The following is a 20774-nucleotide window of genomic DNA, read 5'->3' on the forward strand; positions in this document are numbered from 1 at the left end:
AACAGATCAAGAACTATGCCAAGAGATATTTTGGTTAAATTTGGCAATTATTACAAGAAGGAGGAATTGATGAAAAAATTAAGATCAATAACCACGCTGAAGTTTCAAGAAACACCAGTCCAAATCTACGACGATCTTTGTCAGCAAACTATTCTTTGGAGAAGGAGTGTAAAACCAATTTTGGCAAAGCTTAAGTGGGTGGGCATTGCTTACTCATGGGTGTTCCTGAGATTTACGCGAGATGGAAAACAGCACATAGTAACATTGCTGGAGCACGGATTGGAGCTGCTGAGAAGTCTGGGAATGGATAGTGATATTTCATCTCAGCAAGAAGTAGGAGAGGGAGAAGGTCCAGGCCCAAGTGGGGAATAAAGTGTCAATAAGAGGGAGATAACAAAAATAAAAAATGAGTAAAGGGCTTGCCGTATCAGAACTGTGGGCTTCATCACACACACCCCTTAGGGTTGGTTGACCATGACCGGGGTGTTACACCCACGGAGCAGAGGAGGGGGGAAAGGGGGGGAGAGAGGGAAGGCGAGGGAGGGGGATTGAGGGAGGAAGGGGAGGGGTGGGTACTAAAGTAGTGTTTATATGTTGTTATATGTTAAAAATTATGTTTTTGTTACAAATGTGGGTGGGCACACGGGATCTAGAAGAACTCAATCAAAAAGCATATGGATAAGAAGATACGAATTTCAACACTCAATGTCAAAGGTCTGGGGGCAATTGTTAAAAGGAAGAGAATAGAGCAATTATTAAATAAAGAAGGGGCCGACTTTATCTTTCTACAGGAAACACATCAAGCCAAGGAAGGTATGAATGAAATACGTTTAAAGTGGTCAGGGTGCTATGAAAAGTCCCTGGGGACTTAAAAAAAATGGGGTAGCTATAATAATCTCGAAGAAAAGTGGATTTAATATGGAAAAGAGTAAAAAGGATGATAAAGGGAGATTTATTATGATACAAGGGCAATTGGAAGGTAATTATTATACTTTAATAAATGTATATGCCCCAAATGAGAGACAAAAAGATTTTTTTTAAGAATTGTTTAAGGAAATAGATGAATTTAAAAGAGGTTATGTTATTTTAGCTGGAGATTTTAATATGGTTATGGACAATAGGGTAGATAGGTCCAACCCTACCAGGTTTGAGATAAGAAATAATATTACAATTTTAAATAAAATGATAAAAGAGAAGGATTATGTGGATGGGTGGCATTTATTCAGTAGGGGGGAACCAGGTTTTACGTATTATACTCCAGTTCATAAAACTTTTTCCAGGATAGGTCATATTTTTGTCTCAAAGGATTTAGCAACAAAGGTGTGTAATATGAAAGTAGGGGTAATTAAAGTAACTGACCATGCATTGGTAAGCCTTGATTTTAAAGTTAAAAGAAATTATAGGGAAGCGAATAGATGGAAGATGAACACTAGGATTTTAAAATATGATAAGGTTGTAGGAAAAATGCAGAAAGAAATGTCGGAAATATGGCAAATTAACGAAAAGGGGGAAGTTCACCATCAGTTGTGTGGGACACAATGAAGGCTGTGACTAGATGGATCTGTATTAGAGAAATGTGTAACTTAAGGAGGCAACAAGAGGGAATACAGAAAAACCTAGAGGAAGGGATAAAGAAGATGGAAAAAGAGTATTTGCAAAGCAGAAATAAACAAATATTGTTAGAATTATAAGCAAAAAAGAAAGAATTAGAAAATAAGAATTTAGAAGAAATACAGAAGAATTTTATATATGAAAAGAGAGTATTTCGAGAATAGTAATAAAAACTCAAAGGTGCTAGTGAGACTCACACAAAAGGAAAAGTTAAAGAATTCGATAGGGATAGTGAAGGACAAATTAGGAAAACTATGCAGTATTATGAAAGAGAAAATAAAGATATTTCAGGAATTTTACCAAGAATTATATAAAGAGAAAGACACACTAAAGATGAAGATGGAGAGATATATAGATAAATATATAAAGAAGGGTCTAATAGAAGAGGATAAAGATTTAATGGAAAAGGATATATCTCAAAAGGAAATAGAGGAAGCTATTGAGAAATTGAGAGAGGGTAAATCCCCCGGGTAAGATGGGTTGGGATCTGAATATTATAAAATATTTTTAAAAATGTTGGTACCAAAATTATTGAAATTATATAATGGAATTATAAAAGGAGAGAAGATACCACCATCGTGGGAACAATCATTAATTATATTAATTCCAAAGCCGGATAAGGACTTAACAGACCCAGATTCTTATAGACCAATTTCATTAATAAATCAGGATGCAAAAATCTTTTCAGCTATATTGGCAAGAAGAATGAATACTTTTATAGGTAAATATATTGGAGAAGATCAGTGTGGCTTTGTGGCGGGTAGACAAATGCCTAATTTGGTTGGAAGAGTTTTAAATTTGATCAGCAGGGAACGCTGATCAAATTTGCAGATGACACAAAATTGGGTGGGATAGCTAATATCCTGGAAGACAGAAACAAACTTCAAAGTGATCTTGATAGGCTGGAGTGCTGGGCTGAAAACAGCAGAATGAAATTTAATAGGGATAAATGCCAAGTTCTACATTTAGGGAATAGAAACCAAATGCACAGTTACAAGATGGGGGACACTTGGCTCAGCAATACTACAAATGAGAAAGATCTTGGAATTGTTGTAGATCACAACCTGAATATGAGCCAACAGTGCGATATGGCTGCAAGAAAGGCAAATGCTATTTTGGGCTGCATTAATAGAAGTATAGCTTCCAAATCACGTGAGGTACTGGTTCCTCTCTATTTGGCCCTGGTTAGGCCTCATCTAGAGTATTGCGTCCAGTTCTGGGCTCCACAATTCAAGAATGACGCAGACAAGCTGGAGCGTGTTCAGAAGAGGGCAACCAGGATGATCAGAGGTCTAGAAACAAAGCCCTATGAAGAGAGACTGAAAGAACTGGGCATGTTTAGCCTGGAGAAGAGAAGATTGAGGGGAGACATGATAGCACTCTTCAAATACTTAAAAGGTTGTCACACAGAGGAGGGCCAGGATCTCTTCTTGATCCTCCCAGAGTGCAGGACACGGAATAACGGGCTCAAGTTAAAGGAAGCCAGATTCCGGCTGGACATCAGGAAAAACTTCCTGACTGTTAGAGCAGTGCGACGGTGGAATCAGCTACCTAGGGAGGTTGTGGGCTCTCCCACACTAGAGGCATTCAAGAGGCAGCTGGACAAGCATCTGTCAGGGATGCTTTAGGGTGGATTCCTGCATTGAGCAGGGGGTTGGACTCGATGGCCTTGTAGGCCCCTTCCAACTCTGCTATTCTATGATTCTATGATTCTATAAAATATGGTACAAGAGGTAAAAAAGATGGGAACAAAAGCAGGAATAATAGCGTTGGATATATTTAAGGCGTTTGATTGTGTGAGCTGGCAAGCACTAAAGAGGACAATAGAAAAAATGGGGTTTGGAAATAGATTCAAAGGTATAATTGAGCAATTATACTCACAAAACACAGCTTCAGTGGTGATAAATGACGGAGTTACAGAAAAGATACAATTGGCCCGAGGGACTAGACAAGGATGTCCACTCTCACCAGGTTCTATTTGTATTGGTTATAGAACTATTGGCAAATGTGATAAGAGAAGACGATATTATAGAGGGAGTAGGGTGCAATAACAATAAAAAAATAAAAATAAATATGTTTGCAGATGATACATTATTGACAATTAAGAATCCATTAGAAAAAATGGAAAGAATTAAGCATCATCTGAAGGATTTTTTTTAAATAGAATGTTATTAAACACTAAATAAAATACAGCAACATAACATCACATACATAAACTAGTCGTAATACATAACAAATTACTTGATTATTTGACTGTTAACACATATTTTTATCCATAAACATAATCAAAAAAGAAAACATAGTGCTCCCCCTGCCCTCCGGGATCATTCCTGATTCCCAAACCTTAAAACCTCTTCTGGAGGCGGTTTCCCACTTCCTTTAGATAACACATATACCAGGAACTGTCTCCAAATCCCCTCAAATTCATTCGTTTTTGCTATACCTCTTCTTACTTTAATATTACATGTCAATTTATCATTAATAGCAATATCCCACACTTCTTTATACCATTCTTCAATAGAATAATCTCCTTGAATCTTCCAGTTCCTTGATACAATTAATCTTGCAGAAGTCAGCAAGTTTGTTATCAATTCTTTAGTTTCTTTGGTACACTTTACATCTCCATATAAAGATAGTAATGCCACTCTTGGTGTCTCATCAATCTTTATTCCTACAATATCTTTAATCTCAATAAACACCATCCATCTGAAGGATTTTGAAGAAGTTACGGGATTGAGAATAAATTGGACAAAATCAGAGATGATGTTGTTTAATTATACTAAAAAGGAAGGGAAGGATTGGGAAAGTAAAGAGAAGAATATGAAAATTAAAGAGATGATTAAATATTTGGGAATTAAAATTACAAAAGATTTAGAGGATTTAGAAAAGGAGAATTTAAACAATTAAAAAAAATAATTTAGAAAAATATATAGGATTAAATTTATCGTGGTTTGGAAGAATAGCTTTAGTAAAAATGAAGATATTACCAAAGGTAAATTCTGTGTTTAGAATGTTACCAATAAGAATATCTGAAAAAGAGATTAAAAGTTGGCAAAATATTTTAAATAATTACTGCAATGGGAATAGGAAAGCGAGAATAAACAAAAAAAAGGTGGTATTTAACACAAAAAGAAGGAGGATTAGGACTCCCGAATATAAAAATATATTATGTAGCCAATAGATTAAGACATATAGTAGAAGGTATGTTAGGAGTGGGAGATTTAAGTTGGTTAGAGGATAGAAAAGGAATGGATAAAGAGTGGAAATTGGGAAATATATATTTTTTAGAGAATATAATAAAAAATGGGGGGAAGAAATAGAGAACCCTCATCTAAAAAATCACTGGGAAATATGGCGTGTATATAAAAAGGAGTTACTTCCAAGTATTTCTCCAATTACACGAGTGATAATGTTAGGAAAATTTCCAGGGAACTTAAAGGATAAATTAGGGAAAATATTAATAGAGAAGGATATAATGAAACTAAAAAATTGGTTAAGGAGGATGAACATTCGAGAAGAAATAGAAGAGATATTAAAGGAGAAAAATTTAACATGGTTAAATTATTTCCAATTAGAGCAATGGACGAAGAAATGGTTAAAGGATAATGGAGAGTGTAGAGAATTAACAAAATTTGAGATGATTTTAAAAAGAGAAAGTGAGAAGGGAGAAAATAAAATGATAAAAGGTTTAACGAGTGAAATATACAGAATATTGGTTGGGAGGGGGGAGTCAGAAAACATGGGCAAGATGGTGTGGGAAACGGACTTGAAGATACAAATAGGGCAACAGAGTTGGAAGGGAATATGGAGACAAAGAGTGTTGAGAAGTATGTCAGTGAGGATAAAAGAGAATTATTACAAGATTTTATGGAGGTGGCATCTAACCCCAGTGAGATTAAATAAAATAAACAAGTTTTATTCAGCAAATTGCTGGAGAGGATGTAAAGAAAAAGGAACGTATTTACATATGTGGTGGGAATGTGTATTTGTTCAAAAACTGTGGAAAATGGTGTTTAAAGAGATAAATGATATAGTGGGAATGGAGATCGAAGAGACACCTACAGTGGCATTGCTATCATTATATGGAGATTTAAAATGTAATAAAGAAACAAAAGAATTGATAACAAATTTGTTGACAGCAGCAAGGTTGATCATATCTTGGAACTAGAAGGTGCAAGGAGATTATCATGTTGAGGACTGGTATAAAGAGATTTGGGATATTGCTATAAATGATAAATTGACATGTAATATAAAAGTAAGAAGAGGGATAACAAAAATGAATGATTTTGAGAGAATTTGGAATCAGTTCCTAGAATATGTATTATCTAAGGGGAGTGGAAAACCACCTCCAGAAGAATCAATGAGATTTTGGAAACAAGAATAGATCCCGGGGTGGGGGGGGGGTGCACTTTATGTTGTGCAATGATGTAAAAGTATTAAATTAGAAATGTTATAAGGTTATTCAATTTATATATTATGTTTTTTCTTTTTGTTTTTGTGTTTTTGTGATTATTGTAGTATTGTATTAGTGTATTGTTAAATAAAAAAAATTACAAAAAAAAAAGAGGAACGTGGCCCAGACAGTTAATAGCTGTGCCGTGTTCCGATTCTCCCTACACCCTCCGGTTTCTGGGTTGTCCTATCAGACAGCCCTCTGTTTTCTGGATGCTGCTTTTAAACGTCATAGAATCATAGAATCATAGAGTTGGAAGGAGCCTAGTAGTAGTAGTAGTAGTAGTAGTAGTATCCCGCCTTTTGCCCAATACTGGACCTCAAGGCGGTCTTACAAAGTTTAAAACATACATTGTTTTAAATGTATTAACCTAGGTTAAATGTTTTAACCTAGGAAAAGAAATTAAAAAAAAAAGGGGGTTAAAATACACAACAAAATTATAAGTCATTAACATAGATGGAGGACCAAATTACTCTCCAAAGGCCTGCTGGAACAAACAAGTTTTAACCTGCTTCTGAAAGCCCATCAAGGAGGGAGCCAGCCTAGCTTCCCCGGGAAGAGAGTTCCAAAGCACTGGAGCAGCCACCGAAAAGGCCCTCTCCCATGTTCCCACCAAGCGTGCCTGTGGAGATGGTGGGACTGAAAGAAGGGCTTCTCCAGAAGATCTTAAAGCACGGGCAGGCTCATAAGGGAGAATACAGTCTTTCAAATAACCTGGACGCGAGCCATATAGGGCTTTAAGCCTATAAGGCCATTGAGTCCAACCCTGCTCAATGCAGGAATCCACCTTAAAGCATTTCTGACAGGTGGTTGTCCAGCTGCCTCTTGAATGACTCTAGTATGGGAGAGCCCACAAACTCCCTAGGTAACTTGTTCCATTGTCGTACTGCTCTAACAGTCAGGAAGTGTTTCCTGATGTCCAGCCGGAATCTGGCTTCCTGTAACTTGAGCCCATTAGTCAGTGTCCTGCACTCTGGGAGGATCGAGAAGAGATCCTGGCCCTCCTCTGTGAGACAACCTTTCAAGTATTTGAAGAGTGGTATCATGTCTCCCCTCAATCTTCTCTTCTCCAGGCTAAACATGCCTAGTTCTTTCAGTCTCTCCTCATAGGGTTTTGTTTCCAGACCTCTGATTACCCTTGTTGCCCTCCTCTGAACACAGCTTGTCTGCATCCTTCTTGAAGTGCGATGCCCAGAACTGGACGCAATACTCTAGATAAGGTCTAACCAGGGCTGAATACAGGTGAACTAGCACCTCACAGATTTGGAAGCTATTCTTCTATTAATGCATAAAGTGGAAAGGCTCGATTCTACCTACAATGGATGAATGGCTGGTGAAGTTATTGGAGTTGGCAGAGATGGCAAAACTTACATCAATAATTAGTGAACAGTCAACATCTATGTTTATAACCATATGGAAACTTCTTATAGACTTTTTGCGGGGACTAGAAAAAAATGATTTCTTTATCTGTGGATTCAATGAATAAGAAGAAAATGTAAAGAAAAATAGAAAGGGGGATTTTTTCTTTTCTTTTCTTGTAATTATAGAGTAAGAGAAAATAAAGTTACATACTTTTGCTGTGGAGAAAATCAGAAGTCCATTTTAACTTTGTATGGTTTTTTTGGTAGTGTCTGCTTGTTTGTTTGTTTGTGTTTTGAAAAAATAAAAAACATTTAAATCCAAACAATACTTGCCCATAGGGAAACATAGGACAGTTCTTGTCTGTAGAGAAACCATACTCGCCCATAGGGATCCACAGGACAGCACTTGCCCACAGGGAAAACATACTTGCCTACAGGGAAACGTAGGACAGTGTTTGCCCATAGGGAAACATAGGATAATACTTGCACATAGGAAAAATATACCACCCCATCGGGAACCATACTTGCGCATAGGGAAAATATACTTGCCTACAGGGAAACATAAGACAGCACCTCCCTATAGTGAAACCATGGTTGCCCATAGGGGAAACATGGCATTCTTAGTCATATGAGCTCTATCATTCCTGTGTTGCAGTTATAAGCCATAGTTTGAAATATACTTGGTACTCTTATTGGGATTGAATGTTGTTTTTAGTGAGTCCAAAGCATCAGTCAATCGTACCCTAACCAGTGCTGTGCCAAAAATTTCACTCATGAAAGTTTCAACCATTCACATTCAATTTGATAGAAAGAAAATTGCCTTTGAAAAGAAATTCAAAGGAGAAGAAATTTCAGAGAAATTCTCATGAATTTAGTTTAGGGTTCTTGTGCTTTCCTTACACATGAGATGACTGAGGACTGTGCATGATTGTCCTGTCTTTCATTGTACAGCCATCCCTCTGACATCCTGTAGCCTCCTTGGCTTCTTGCACTTCCTGCGAAGGGGAAGAGTTCATGAATTTATTCCTCCCATTGGGCCTCTTCAGATCAGGAAGTGCAGGCAGCCTGGGAAATGGCACAGCAATGGAGAGGTGTGTAACTGGGCGGGTGGGGACGATACACACACAGTACTACCCTTGACCATCTCACAGTGATTAAGGTAAAAAAAAACCCACCACCAACACACATTCAAAATAAATGACAAAATGCCCTGAGAATGAGGCAGAAAAATAAAAGCCTCTTTCATAGAGGAAGAGAACTTTCAGGAAATTGGAGGATGGATTTTGGCACAGCATTAGCTCCACCTTTTACATGGAGCTAGATGTAGCACTACATTTTTGTGTTGTCTTGCTTTGTATAGTATTATTAATAATAATATTAATAGCGTCATCTGTGGACTGCTCCTTCAATCTCCGTTTTTAAGGCTCAGCTGAAAACTTTTTGTTTTTTGTAAATAATTTTTATTTTAAATTTAATACAAAAATAAAGAAATGGATACAAAATAAACTTGAACATAATAATCCCTCCCCTCCCCCTATCTCACAGGAAACCAGTGAACCTATTATAACTATTACAGTATATATTACAAAATATATACTTCAGATCTTAAACATTTCCTTCCTTTCTTTGTAGGTCAGAAAAAATAGTATACTGTATTTTCTGGCGTATAAGACTACTTTTTAACCCAGGAAAATCTTCTCAAAAGTTGGGGGTCGTCTTATACGCCCAGTATAAGATGACTTTTTAACCCAGGAAGATCTTCTCAAAAGTTGGGGGTCGTCTTATATGCCCAGTCGTCTTATACACCGGAAAATACGGTAAATTAATCCACCACAGGAGAGATACCTTTCATTATGCCAACTAAAAAAATTGAAATACTTTTGAGATTTTGTTCTCCCATTCCAACCAAGGGCCTTGCTAGACCTACCTGAAAATCTGGCCGGGAGTCGCGGCGACGGCGCGCTACAGCTAGCGCGCGCCGTCGCCCTTTTCCACACGTAAGACGCGACGGGGCAAGGGGAAGCCCCGTTGCATCCGCCATTTTTTTCAGCAATTAAAGGGCCATGTGCACAGGAGCGCACCGCCGGAACGGGTAAGTGGTTTTTTTTAAAAAAATAAAGGGCCCCCTGCTCCTGATCCCCCCCACAATTCCTGATGCCCCCCTGCCCGCTCGCTCGTTCTCCCCCCATGCCTGACGCCTTGTCCCCCATCCTTCTTTCCCCCCCCGGCCGCCCGGCCCGTGCCCGATGCCCGCTCTTCTCCCCCGCCCCCTGTGCCCGCTCTTCTCCCCCCATCCCCTGTCCGCCATGCCCGTCCTTCTCCCCCACCCTCTCTCCTGCTGGTTCTGGCCTTCCCACCAGCCCCTATCTCCCCTCCCCGGCCCGATGGGCACAGCGCTCCTATGAGCGCTGTGCCCAGTCCGTGGCTTCTTCCGGCTACTCACGAGTAAGCGAGCAGCCGGAAAAAGCCACAGACCCTGCTAGACCTTCCTCAGAATCCACTTATGCCGGGTTAAAGGAGGCTTTAGCCTGGTCTGACCCCGGAATCCCGTGCGTCATTTGGGGCTAATGGGGCTAACACCTGGTGTAGCAACAGCCCAAGTTGTATATATCACGAAGCAATGCCAATTTGTATTAAATTTATTTATTTAAGGATTTTTATGCCGCCATTCAGCCAAAAAAGGCTCTCATGGCGGCTTACAATGGTATTTCTTGACAGTCCCTGCCCACAGGCTTACAATCTAAAAGACATGACACAAAAGGAAAAGGGATTGGGAGGGAGGAGGAGGAGGGGGAAAAGGAAAGCAAACTCAGGCACTACAATCTTAGTTGGAAAGTTCAGCAGTTACAGATGACAGCAGGAGGGAGGGGGCTCTCAGCTGGAGCTGGACCCAGGCATGGTGGAGAGGTGCCTGGCTGCTGCTGCTGTTTCCTCCCTCTCTGATGGCCTCTTAAATGTATCTTTAGATCTTGTTCTACTTAGGAATTTCAGTATATTGCTCAGTTTCTCCGTTAAAGCTATGTGCCAAACTTTGCTATACCAATTTATTAGTGTGACGCCAGCCAAATCCTTCCAATATCTAAGAATTACCAATCTGGCAGCAACCAAAAGAAATCATATTAATGGCTTAAATACAACTTTTTCGTTATCCTCCTGAAATAATCCTAACTATGCTAACACTGGGAATTTAATAACCTTTTGTCTTGTAATCTTTTCAATTTCATTAAAAATTAAGTTCCAAAATTTTTATTTTAGCACAATGCCACCACGTACGCTGCTGAATAGCGCCTACTTCTCCACAGCCCTGCCCTATGGATCCCTATGGGCAAATTCTGTCATTTGTTTTAGTTCGTCCTGCATTGCCAGTTTTGCGGGGAGGGGGGGGAGTTGTTTGTTTCCTTTCGTTTCTGCTTGAACTCCATTTAGGTTTCATAGACGTTAAACACTAGACTAACAAAACTACGCCAACTGTGAAGACTTCTTGCTTTCTTTTGACGCTACTTCTCTCCTCCCTGGCCGGGTAAACGTGACGGGTCTTATGGGAAACCGCAGCACGAGCCAGCAACGTGTCCTCCGCCGAAGATAAAAAAGACGGTTTAAATGTGCTGGGATGGGCGCTGCCGCCGTTCTGCGCCGCTGCGCATTCTCCGTCCGGCGCTTCCGCTCCTCAGGCGGCGCTGCGACCCGCTCCTCGCACCCGCCTCGGAGCCCAGGCTCCACTTCGCCCGCTCCGTCGCCCTCCCAGAAAGAAGGGCGCCTTTCCCGCCCTCCGAAGCAGGAACACGGAGAGACGCGCCCTCGCGCCGCACTTCTACCCCCCTCTCACAGCTAACGCGGAGATTTCAAATCGAACCGGAAGCGTTGGCCATTCTGCCCCTCCTTTTTTTTTATCTTTACGGCGTAGCCGCTTCCTCGCTCGTCTCTTCCGAGGAGCCGCCGCCGCCGCCGCGTCTCGCGATCACGTGAAGACGAGTCAGCTGACCGTTGGCCGGAGGAGGCTGGGTCTGCACGGAGCCGCCCCCCTTTCCAGCCGCCCCGATGTCTTCGGCTGCTTCGTTGTCCCCCTCGTCGTCGTCGGAAGCGGAGGCTCCGTCCGGCGCTGGGGCGGCGGCGGCGGCGGCGGCGCTGCTGTGGGAGCGGGCCTGGCCCCTTGAGGAAGTTCGCGCGGGAAGCCAAGGCTGGTCTTTGGCCGCCGACGCAGGGGTGAGGCCGGTTGGGGAGCGCGCCGGGGCGGAGGTCCTGCTGCTGCTGCTGCTGCTGCTGCTGGCGTCTCCCCAGAGCTTCCGTTCACCCGGGACGAGGCCTCGTCGCGCCTGGCAACACCCGCCCACGCCCCGGTTCCCAAGTGGGACTATCGGGAGGATACCGCTCAGTGCGGGCACAAAGTTACTGCTCCTGACGGGGATCTTCCGAAGTGGACGTGCCCAGAGCATCTCCCCCACCCACCGCCCCCACGGCAAGGGTGGACGTAAACACTTCCCCCCCACCGCCCCCGGCCCCCAATTTCGGGCGTGAGGGGAGCACGACACCCCTGCGTTTCCCGAGGAAGCAGGACTTCCTGTGGAGAAAATGCGGCTTACAGCAGTCGACCTCTCTCACTCCCTCTTAGGAATGGGCGGCCCTACGTTGGTGGGGTTGCAAGAGTGGTGTAAGCCGAACAGATAAGTCTCTTACAGGTAGTGTTAGCCACGTCTAAATCGGGGTGGGCAACATTTTGAACCCCGAAGTCAGTGCTCTGAAATGTAATAAATAAATAATTCCCATCTTGTATCTGGGCATGCTGTTGAATCAAAGTGCTGCTGTTGCTCATTGAAAGTTAACTAATCTACCTTACAGTGCTTATATGTGAAATGTCTCAACATATCAATCATCCCAGAGTACAGGGCACAGAATAACGGGCTCAAGTTACAGGAAGCCAGTTTCCAGCAGGACGTCAGAAAAAACTTCCTGACCGTCAGAGCAGTATGACAATGGAACCATTTACCTAGGGAGGTTGTGGGCTCTCCCACACTAGAGGCATTCAAGAGGCAGCTGGACAACCATCTGCCAGGGATGCTTTAAGGTGGATTCCTTCAATGAGCAGGGGGTTGGACGTGATGGCCTTATGGGACCCTTCCAACTCTATTATTCTATTTCTAACTCCATGTGAAATACACCTTCGTCTATTTTAGTGACAGGCTGTATTCTCATATCTGACAAACTTCCCAAGAATTCAATTGTTCCATAATGAACAGTATTATTCTTAGCCACTTAGCTGTCAGTTTTGCATTTTTTTTAGTTGCTAATGGCCTGATAGCAAACTTAATAACTTTGAATGGAGGACAGTGCCCTGTTCTCGTGTTTCAGTGTCTTCCATTACTTCACTTTAATCTCTGGCTGTCTAAATTAAGGTCAGGACAGAAAAAAAGGAGAGCAACAGATTCTCAGGATGCTTAAAGTACTTTCATTTCAAAGCCCAACGCATTTCAGCCTGTGTTCTTTCAAAGGCCTTCTTCAGGGGGTGGATAAGAGAAGTCTGCAGAAATACTCCTAGCAAGGTGATTGTCAGTTGCCATTGATTATTTAAGGAGACGATCATCTTGCTAGGAGTATTTCTGCAGACTTCTCTGAAGAAGGCCTTTGAAACATGTTGGGCTTTGAAATAAAAGTATTTTAAGCCTCCTGAGAACCTGTTCCTCTCATTTTTTCTCTGTCTAAATTAAAGACATGAAAGGTGTAATCCTATGCTTGTGTTATGCTGGCTGGGGAATGCTGGGAGTTGTACAATTTTTTTCTGTCTAAATTTGCATAGGATTGCACCCTATGTGAAGTAATCAGATTGAAATTTAACCATTCTGGTATTTTTCACTTCCTAGTAGGGAATTTATTAATTTATTGTACCCCATGTGTGTTTGAATGAATAGTGTATTGCAAGTTTGCTATGACTTTAAATGCTGAGCAAGGGCATATTATTTTTCTGTAGCTTTTGCGTTTTCTACAAGAGTTCTCCCAGCAAACAATCTCCAGGACACATGAAATCAAGAAGCAACTGGACAGACTGGTCCATGAAACAAAAAGCACAGATTGCCGCCTGCACAATGTCTTCAATGGCTTCCTCATGCTTTCCAATACACAGTTTATTGAAAATGTGAGTATGCGGTAATTGTACATTGGGCTATGAAAAGTCATATGGTGATCCCTAGATCTTTGGTAAGGTGTGAGAAGTCAGTATGAAAGAAACTGCACTTAACACCATCAATCTCATTCGTTTGCCTGTGTCTTGCATCTCTGAGTATAATGTCATATAGACGTATTCTTAACTTGTGGTATCTTTTGAATTCCATAATATACAGTAGATTCTTGCTCTCTAAAGTTTTGCCTAAGAAATTGTGTTTTAAATGTTTAATTATTTTCTAAAACACAAACAAATAAACATAAACAAAATCAAACAACATAAAAAACATACACAATTAAGATGGACTTCCAATTCCCTCCCCAGCAAAAAATATGTAACAATATTTTCTCTTCCTCTATAATTAAGAAGAGTTTCCTTCTTTCTTTCATTTTAGCATTTTCTTCTCATTCATTGAATCCACACATAAACACATTATTTTTTCTAGTCCCTGCAGAAAGTCTATGAAAGGTTTCCATTCAGTTATAAACCTAGATGTTGACTTTTCTCTGATTATTGACATAAGTTTTGCCGTTTCTGCCATCTCCAACATCTTCAACAGCCATTCATCCATAGTAGGTAATATTGTGCCTTTCCATTTTTGTGCATATAGTAGTCTCACTGCCATAGTCATATACAAAAACAAGGTCCCAAAGTTCTTTTTCATCTGGTCATTCATTAATCCCAGCAGAAAATATTCTGGCTTCAATTGTATATTGGTTTTTAATATCTTCTGCATCAAAGAATGAATTTGTATCCAAAAAGTTTTGGCTTTTTACAAGTCCACCACATGTGATAAAATATTCCTTCTTGCTCTTCACATTTCCAACAGGTTCCTAATACATTTTTATACATTTTAGACACTTTGGAAGGGGTCATATACCATCTATACATCATCTTACAAAAGTTTTCTTTAAGACCAGAACTTAAGATAAATTTTAAACCTCTTGACCACATATCCTCCCATTGGGCCATTGTTATGTTATAACCAAAGTTTTGGCCCGATTTTATCATACAATCCTTTCTTGTTCTTCCTCCGTTTCAAACTTCAACAAAAATTTATACATTTTTGTAATAACATGTTCATCATTTTTACATAATGCCCCTTCAAATTCACCTTAGTTTTATCATACTACAAGTAACCGTGCCATCTAAATCTCAATTCATGTCCTTCTAATTCCAATAGTCTTCTATTTTTCAAAAATATCCATTCTTTTATCCATACCAAGCAACAGGCCAAAAAATGTAATTTCAAATCTGGTAAGCCCAGTGTTGTAATAATGGGTGGCTTCAATTATCCTCACACTGACTGGAGAAATTCATATTCCAGTCATGACAAAGAGGTTAAATTTCTTGATGTCCTAAATGACTGTGCCCTGGAACAGTTGGTCATGGAACCGGCCAGAGGGGAGGTAACCATGGACTTCATCCTAAGTGGTGCTTCCCAGGACCTAATATGAGATGTAAATATTGTTGAACCTATCAGTAACAGTGACCACAGTGTTATCAGATTCAATATATACTTAAGTGGGAAATTGCCCAGGAAATCCAACACATTCACACTTGACTTCAAAAGAGGAAACTTCTCTAAAATGAGGGAACTAGTGGAAGGAGGAATCAAGAGGGTTAAATCCTTGGAAAATGCATGAAGCTTACTCAAAAGCACAATAATAGAAGCTCAACTAAATTGTATTCCACAGGTTAGGAAAGGTAGCACCAAGTCCAAGAGGTCACAGGCATGGTTAACAAGGTTAACATGGTTAACAGGCATGGTTAACAAGCAGTGTCAAAGAGGCTACTGTAGAAAAGAGGGCTTCCTTCAAAAAATGGAAATCTTGCCCAAGTGAGGAAAATAAAAGGGAGCACAAGCTGGCACAAAGGAGATGCAAACAAACAATAAGACCTTCTAAAATGTGAGAACAAATAATATTACTAGATTATTATTTATTTAAAGCATTTATATCCCACCCTATATCACTAGGATCTCAGAGGTACAGATAAAATCATACAATACTCTTGGCTTAACTAAGAGCCAAACTAAACATGGTGGCAGCACATTGGATATTTAAATGAGGTTCTGTAAAATCATGTAGATGGTGAGTTTGAGCAGACAATTTGAGGAGCAAAAGAGATGAACCCTCCTCTGTCCCCACAACTTAAAATCCACAGCTCCTTTCCTCAAGAACATTTCTCTCACCTGAGGTTCAGATACTGAAGTGAGCTTGCTTAGACAAATCGCTTAGTGAGAGGGATTGTGAGGAGATCAGCCATGGGAAGTGACGTATTCCAGTCCACTTGCCTATGTGTTAAAGGAACACAATCACACACAGGGGTGCCACCATCATGTCCCCTTTGGTACTTAACTCTTTAATTGTTATTGATACAAACTGAGTGGAGACTTATGAACAGTATCTATATCTAATGCTAAAACTTAATTGAAAATATTTGTTTACATTTATAGAGAGTATATGATGATGAAGTCGAGGAACCCATACCCAGAACTGACGTGGGAGATAAACCAGAACAGGCAAGTGGATTACATAAGAATTATCTGTTGGTAACATTCACTATCCTTGTGCAGTGCTGAACGGTGAGAAATTTAAGAATTCAAAGGGGCAGAAGCTTACCCATGTTTGCCAAAAGACAGCAGTGGATCAAGATGCCCCCGCTTCTTTCTCCCTTCCTCTCCCTACCCCAAATGTTGCATGCTGAAAGTTGCATATGCACTTTTCCCTCAAACCTTGACTGGAGAGGGCAGTGTACAGAGGCAAATTGTCCTGTGGAGGCAAATTGTGTTGGCTGATAGGATGCTTCTCCTTGACAAGAAAAAAAAACCTTCATGTTTGCAGGCCATGGTATCCTGAGTTCTGTCAGGTAGCAGCAACAGCCTCCTGCTTAACAATTCCTGGGTCCTCTCTAGAATTGTCAAGCAAGTGCATTCAGTTGCTTTGTGGACATGCACAGAGTCTCTCCACTCTAAAATGATTGATGAGTCTACAAGACCTTTTTCATCAATTCCTTATCTCCTCAGTGTGGGTGGAGAAAGGATGGTTGTTGAAGGAGACAGCAGAGGAAACCAGAGGCAGCATAATTCTGAAGAGAAGGGCGAAAGGATTTCCCCACTCCTTTTCTCTCAGTTCCTTTTCCAAACTTGTAGAATGCCACAAAGAGTTATATCTAAAGGGAGAGATTTGTTAGAGAGTGGTGTGGTCTTGGAGTGGGTGCATTCCCTTCCCTCCCTTACCATGCTTATACCATATAACAAAGGCAAGCACCCAGTTGCATGGATAATTGGTTTGCACAATCATAGAATCATAGAATAGCAGAGTTGGAAGGGCCTACAAGGCCATCGAGTCCAACCCCCTGCTCAATGCAGGAATCTACCCTAAAGGATCCTGAGGGGGGAAATAATCAAGTTCAGAATCTATAAGGGACATCTGTGTCATGCATTAAGTTATGTACGTTGGTGGAGGTAGGGAGCGGAGCGCCCACTTACCTTTCACATGAAGTTTCTCTGCCCCAGTAACGGTCTGAATCAAGTCATTAATTAGTCGAGCTAGAAATATTCATTATAAGTATTACTCAAATTAGTGATAATAATTATTGCTGAAGCCACAAAGTAGTTCTTTAATGTTCTTTAGGGATTTTTATGGGATTTTATGTTTTATGGGATTAAAAGATGACAAGATTTTGTAGCTTTTTACTTAGTGGAGCCGCTGTTGAAAACTGTTCAGAAACTATGTACTGTATAGTGTGCCTTACTGCAGATGAGAGGCAATATGAATATATTCTGGTTAGATAATGTCACCTGAATTGGCCAACCATTGGTATTTGGGCACAACTCAGGGTGCAACTTCTTAGTTTGAAATCCCCAAATATGTCCTCCATATCTCCCCAAAACATACCTATTACAACCTGTGGCTTGTTAAGCAGGGCTTTTTTTAACCCTTGCCCTGGTCTTATAGAATAGGTTCCTGACTGTTTTTATGTTCAGCCTGTGGGCATTTAGGAAGACTCAACAAGCTGTCTTGCTTTGGCAAGAAGTCAGACTTGCTGAATATGTCTTTATCAAGATATTCACTTTTATCTGGGGTACTTGTCTCCGTATTTAGTACAATAGTTCTAGTGACAATGGCTGCACAGTGCTGAACAAAAATCTCAACTTGTTCCATTGGACTTAAGAACATTGACTGTTATGGGAAGTTAACTGTGGAATGTGGTGCTTTTGATTCTAAAGGAGAAAACACGTGAAGAGAAAGAAGCTGATTTGATTCCCCAAATCCAGGAAGCTGTGAATTATGGACTGCAGGTGCTGGACAGTGCCTTTGAACAGCTGGACATTAAAGCGGGGAACTCAGATTCTGAAGAAGAAAGTAATGAAAGAGTAGAACTAATACTGGAGCCTAAGGTATTGGACTTCTGCTTACCTACACTGAAGGGAGATGATGATGATGATGATGATGATGATGATGAAGAAGATGAAGGATATCCTGCCTTTTTCCCAGTACTGGGACTCAAGGCAGTTTACAAGATTAAAACAAGTACAATTAAAACATATAAATATAAATTACAGAAGTTAAAATAGAATTAAACCTACAGAAATTAAAAACATGTTAAAAATTGTAACAGGTTAAAAAGGGGGATCCAATACATTAACACAGGTCCAGTGTAGTTCCAAAAGCCTGCTGAAACAAAAAAGTTTTGCCTGCCTCTGAAACTGTAGCACAGAGAGAGCCAGCCTAGCCTCCCTGGGAAGGGAGTTCCAGAGCCTTGGAGCAGCCACTGAGAAGGCCTTCTCCCGCATACCCATCAGGCGTGCCTGGGATGTCGATGGGACTGAAAGAAAGGCCTCCCCAGAAGACCTCAGAGCACGGGCAGGCTCATATGGGAGAATACGGTCTTTCAGATAACCTGGACCCGAGCCGTAGAGGGCTTTATAGGTGATACCAGCACTTTGAATTGTGCCTGGAAACAGACCAGAAGCCAGTGAAGCTGTTTTAACAGGGGAGTTGTATGCTCCCTGTAACCAGCTCTGGTCAACAATCTGGCTGCAGCTCTTTGAACCAGCTAAAGTTTCCAAAAAGTTTTTAAAGGCAGCCCCACGTAGAGTGCGTTACAGTATTCCAACCAGGATGTAGCTAAGGCATGTATCACCGTGGCCAAGTCCGACATCTCAAGGAACGGGTACAGTTGGTGCACTAGCTTTAACTGTGCAAATGCACAGTTTGGCCACTGCCAAAACCTGGGCATTCAGGCTCAGGGAGTACACCCAAGCTGCGAACTTGTGTCTTCAGGGGGAGTGTAACTCCATCCAACACAGGCTGAATCCCTATTCCCTGATCTGCCTTTCAACTGACCAGGAGAACCTCTGTCTTGTCTGGATTAAGCTTCAATTTGTTCACCCTCATCCAATCCATTACTGCCGACAGACGCCGGTTTAGCACAGAAACAGCTTCCTTGGAATTGGGTGGAAAGGAGTAGTAGAGTTGGGTGTCCGCATACTGGTGGCACCACACCCCAAAACTCTGGACAACCTCTCCCAACAGTTTCATGTATATATTACACAGCATGGGGGACAAAACAGCCCTGAGGGACTCCACAGGCCAATGGCCAAGGAGTCAAACAGAAGTCCCCCAGCACCACCTTCTGGGTCTGCCCCTCCAGGAAGGAATGGAGCCACTGTAAAACAGTGCCTCCAACTCCCATCCCAGCAAGGTGGCCCAGAAGGATACCATGGTCGATGGTATTGAACACTGTTGAGAGGTCCAGCAGAACCAACAGGGACACACTCCCGCTGTCCAGTTCCCAGCATAGGTCATCCACCAAGGCCACCAAAGCTGTTTCTGTCCCATAACCAGGCCTGAAGCGAGATTGAAATGGATCTAGATAATCCGTCTCATGCAGGAATCCCTGAAGTTGAGAGGCCACCACATGCTCCAATACCTTGCCCAAGAATGGGAGACTGGCCAGTAGTTATCCAATATGGTAGGATTCAAGGAGGGCTTTTTCAATGTAGGTCTTACCACTGCCTCCTTCAAGCAGGTTGGCACCCTACCTTGGCGAAGGGAGTCATTGACCACTCCACTTAACCACTCAGCCAGTCCTCTGGCTGCTTTTATAAGCCAGGAAGTGCAAGAATTGAGCATACATGTGGTGGCTCTCACCTCTCCAAGGATCCTGTCCACATCATCAGGCTGCACAAATGGAAAAGTATCCAATAATACTGGACAAGCAGGTGCCAAAGTTATGTCCACTGGGTCTGTATCAACTATAGCAACCAAGTCAGAGTGGTCTGAATACTCCTCTTGGGGGCCAGTATGTAACAGGCCCCTGACCACTCGAAATAGTTCCTCTGGACGGCTCTTTGTAGATGCAACAGCAACAGAAAAGAATAATTGCTTTGCTACCCTTATTGCCACGGAGTAGGTCTTTAAATAGGCTCTAGCCCATGTTTGATCGGATTCACTCCGAGTTTTCTGCTAACGTCACTCTAGTCTCCGTCTCACTTGTTTCATTGCTGCCATCTTATTATTATTATTTATTTATTTATTTATTTATATAGCCCCATCAATGTACATGGTGCTGTACAGAGTAAAACAGTAAATAGCGATACCCTGCCGCATAGGCTTACATTCTAATAAAACCATGATAAAACAATAAGGAGGGGAAGAGAAAGCAAACAGGCACAGGGTAGGGTAAACAGGCACTGGGTAGGGTAAAACTAACAGTATAAAGTCAGAACAAAATCAAGTTTTAAAAGCTTTAGGAAAAAGAAAAGTTTTTAGCTGAGCTTTAAAAGCCCCCTGGTAAACCAGGGTGCTGGGGTAGCTCCACTTCGTGGGAGAGGACACTCAGGAGCAATCGTGTCCACTGCCCTGGCCACTTCTCCATTCCAGAGATCGACCAGGGCTTCGACAGAATCACCTGCTGAGGCAACAGGAAAATCCCCAAGAGCCATCAAGAAACCATTCAGCCTCCTGGGGCGGACCATCTTATTCGGTCCTCCACCCCTGCAGAGGTTCTGAGTGCCAGCAAGTCTAAACCCCACCAGGTAGTGATCTGTCCATGACAACGGAACTATAGAAAGTTCCTCCCTGCCACCCCATCCAGCACAACAAACGAGGTCCAAAGTGTGCCCAGAGCATGGGTGGGTTCCAGATACTATTTGGGACAGACCCATGGTTGTCATGGCAGACAT

The 20774-nt window shown here is 41.6% G+C and overlaps 1 protein-coding gene across 1 annotated transcript in view; it reads left to right on the forward strand.

Annotated features, from left to right (window-relative positions):
- Positions 1-11463: 11463 nt before the first annotated feature.
- Positions 11464-20774, forward strand: part of WASHC2C (WASH complex subunit 2C) — a 96003-nt gene continuing 86692 nt past the window's right edge. The window contains exons 1-4 of the mRNA XM_063125898.1: positions 11464-11628; positions 13388-13552; positions 16038-16103; positions 17814-17984. Of these exons, the coding sequence (XP_062981968.1) occupies positions 11464-11628; positions 13388-13552; positions 16038-16103; positions 17814-17984 (567 nt within the window). The remainder of the gene's footprint in view (positions 11629-13387; positions 13553-16037; positions 16104-17813; positions 17985-20774) is intronic.

This window comes from Elgaria multicarinata, chromosome 5 (genome assembly GCF_023053635.1).
Source record: "Elgaria multicarinata webbii isolate HBS135686 ecotype San Diego chromosome 5, rElgMul1.1.pri, whole genome shotgun sequence".
NCBI lineage: Eukaryota > Metazoa > Chordata > Lepidosauria > Squamata > Anguidae > Elgaria > Elgaria multicarinata.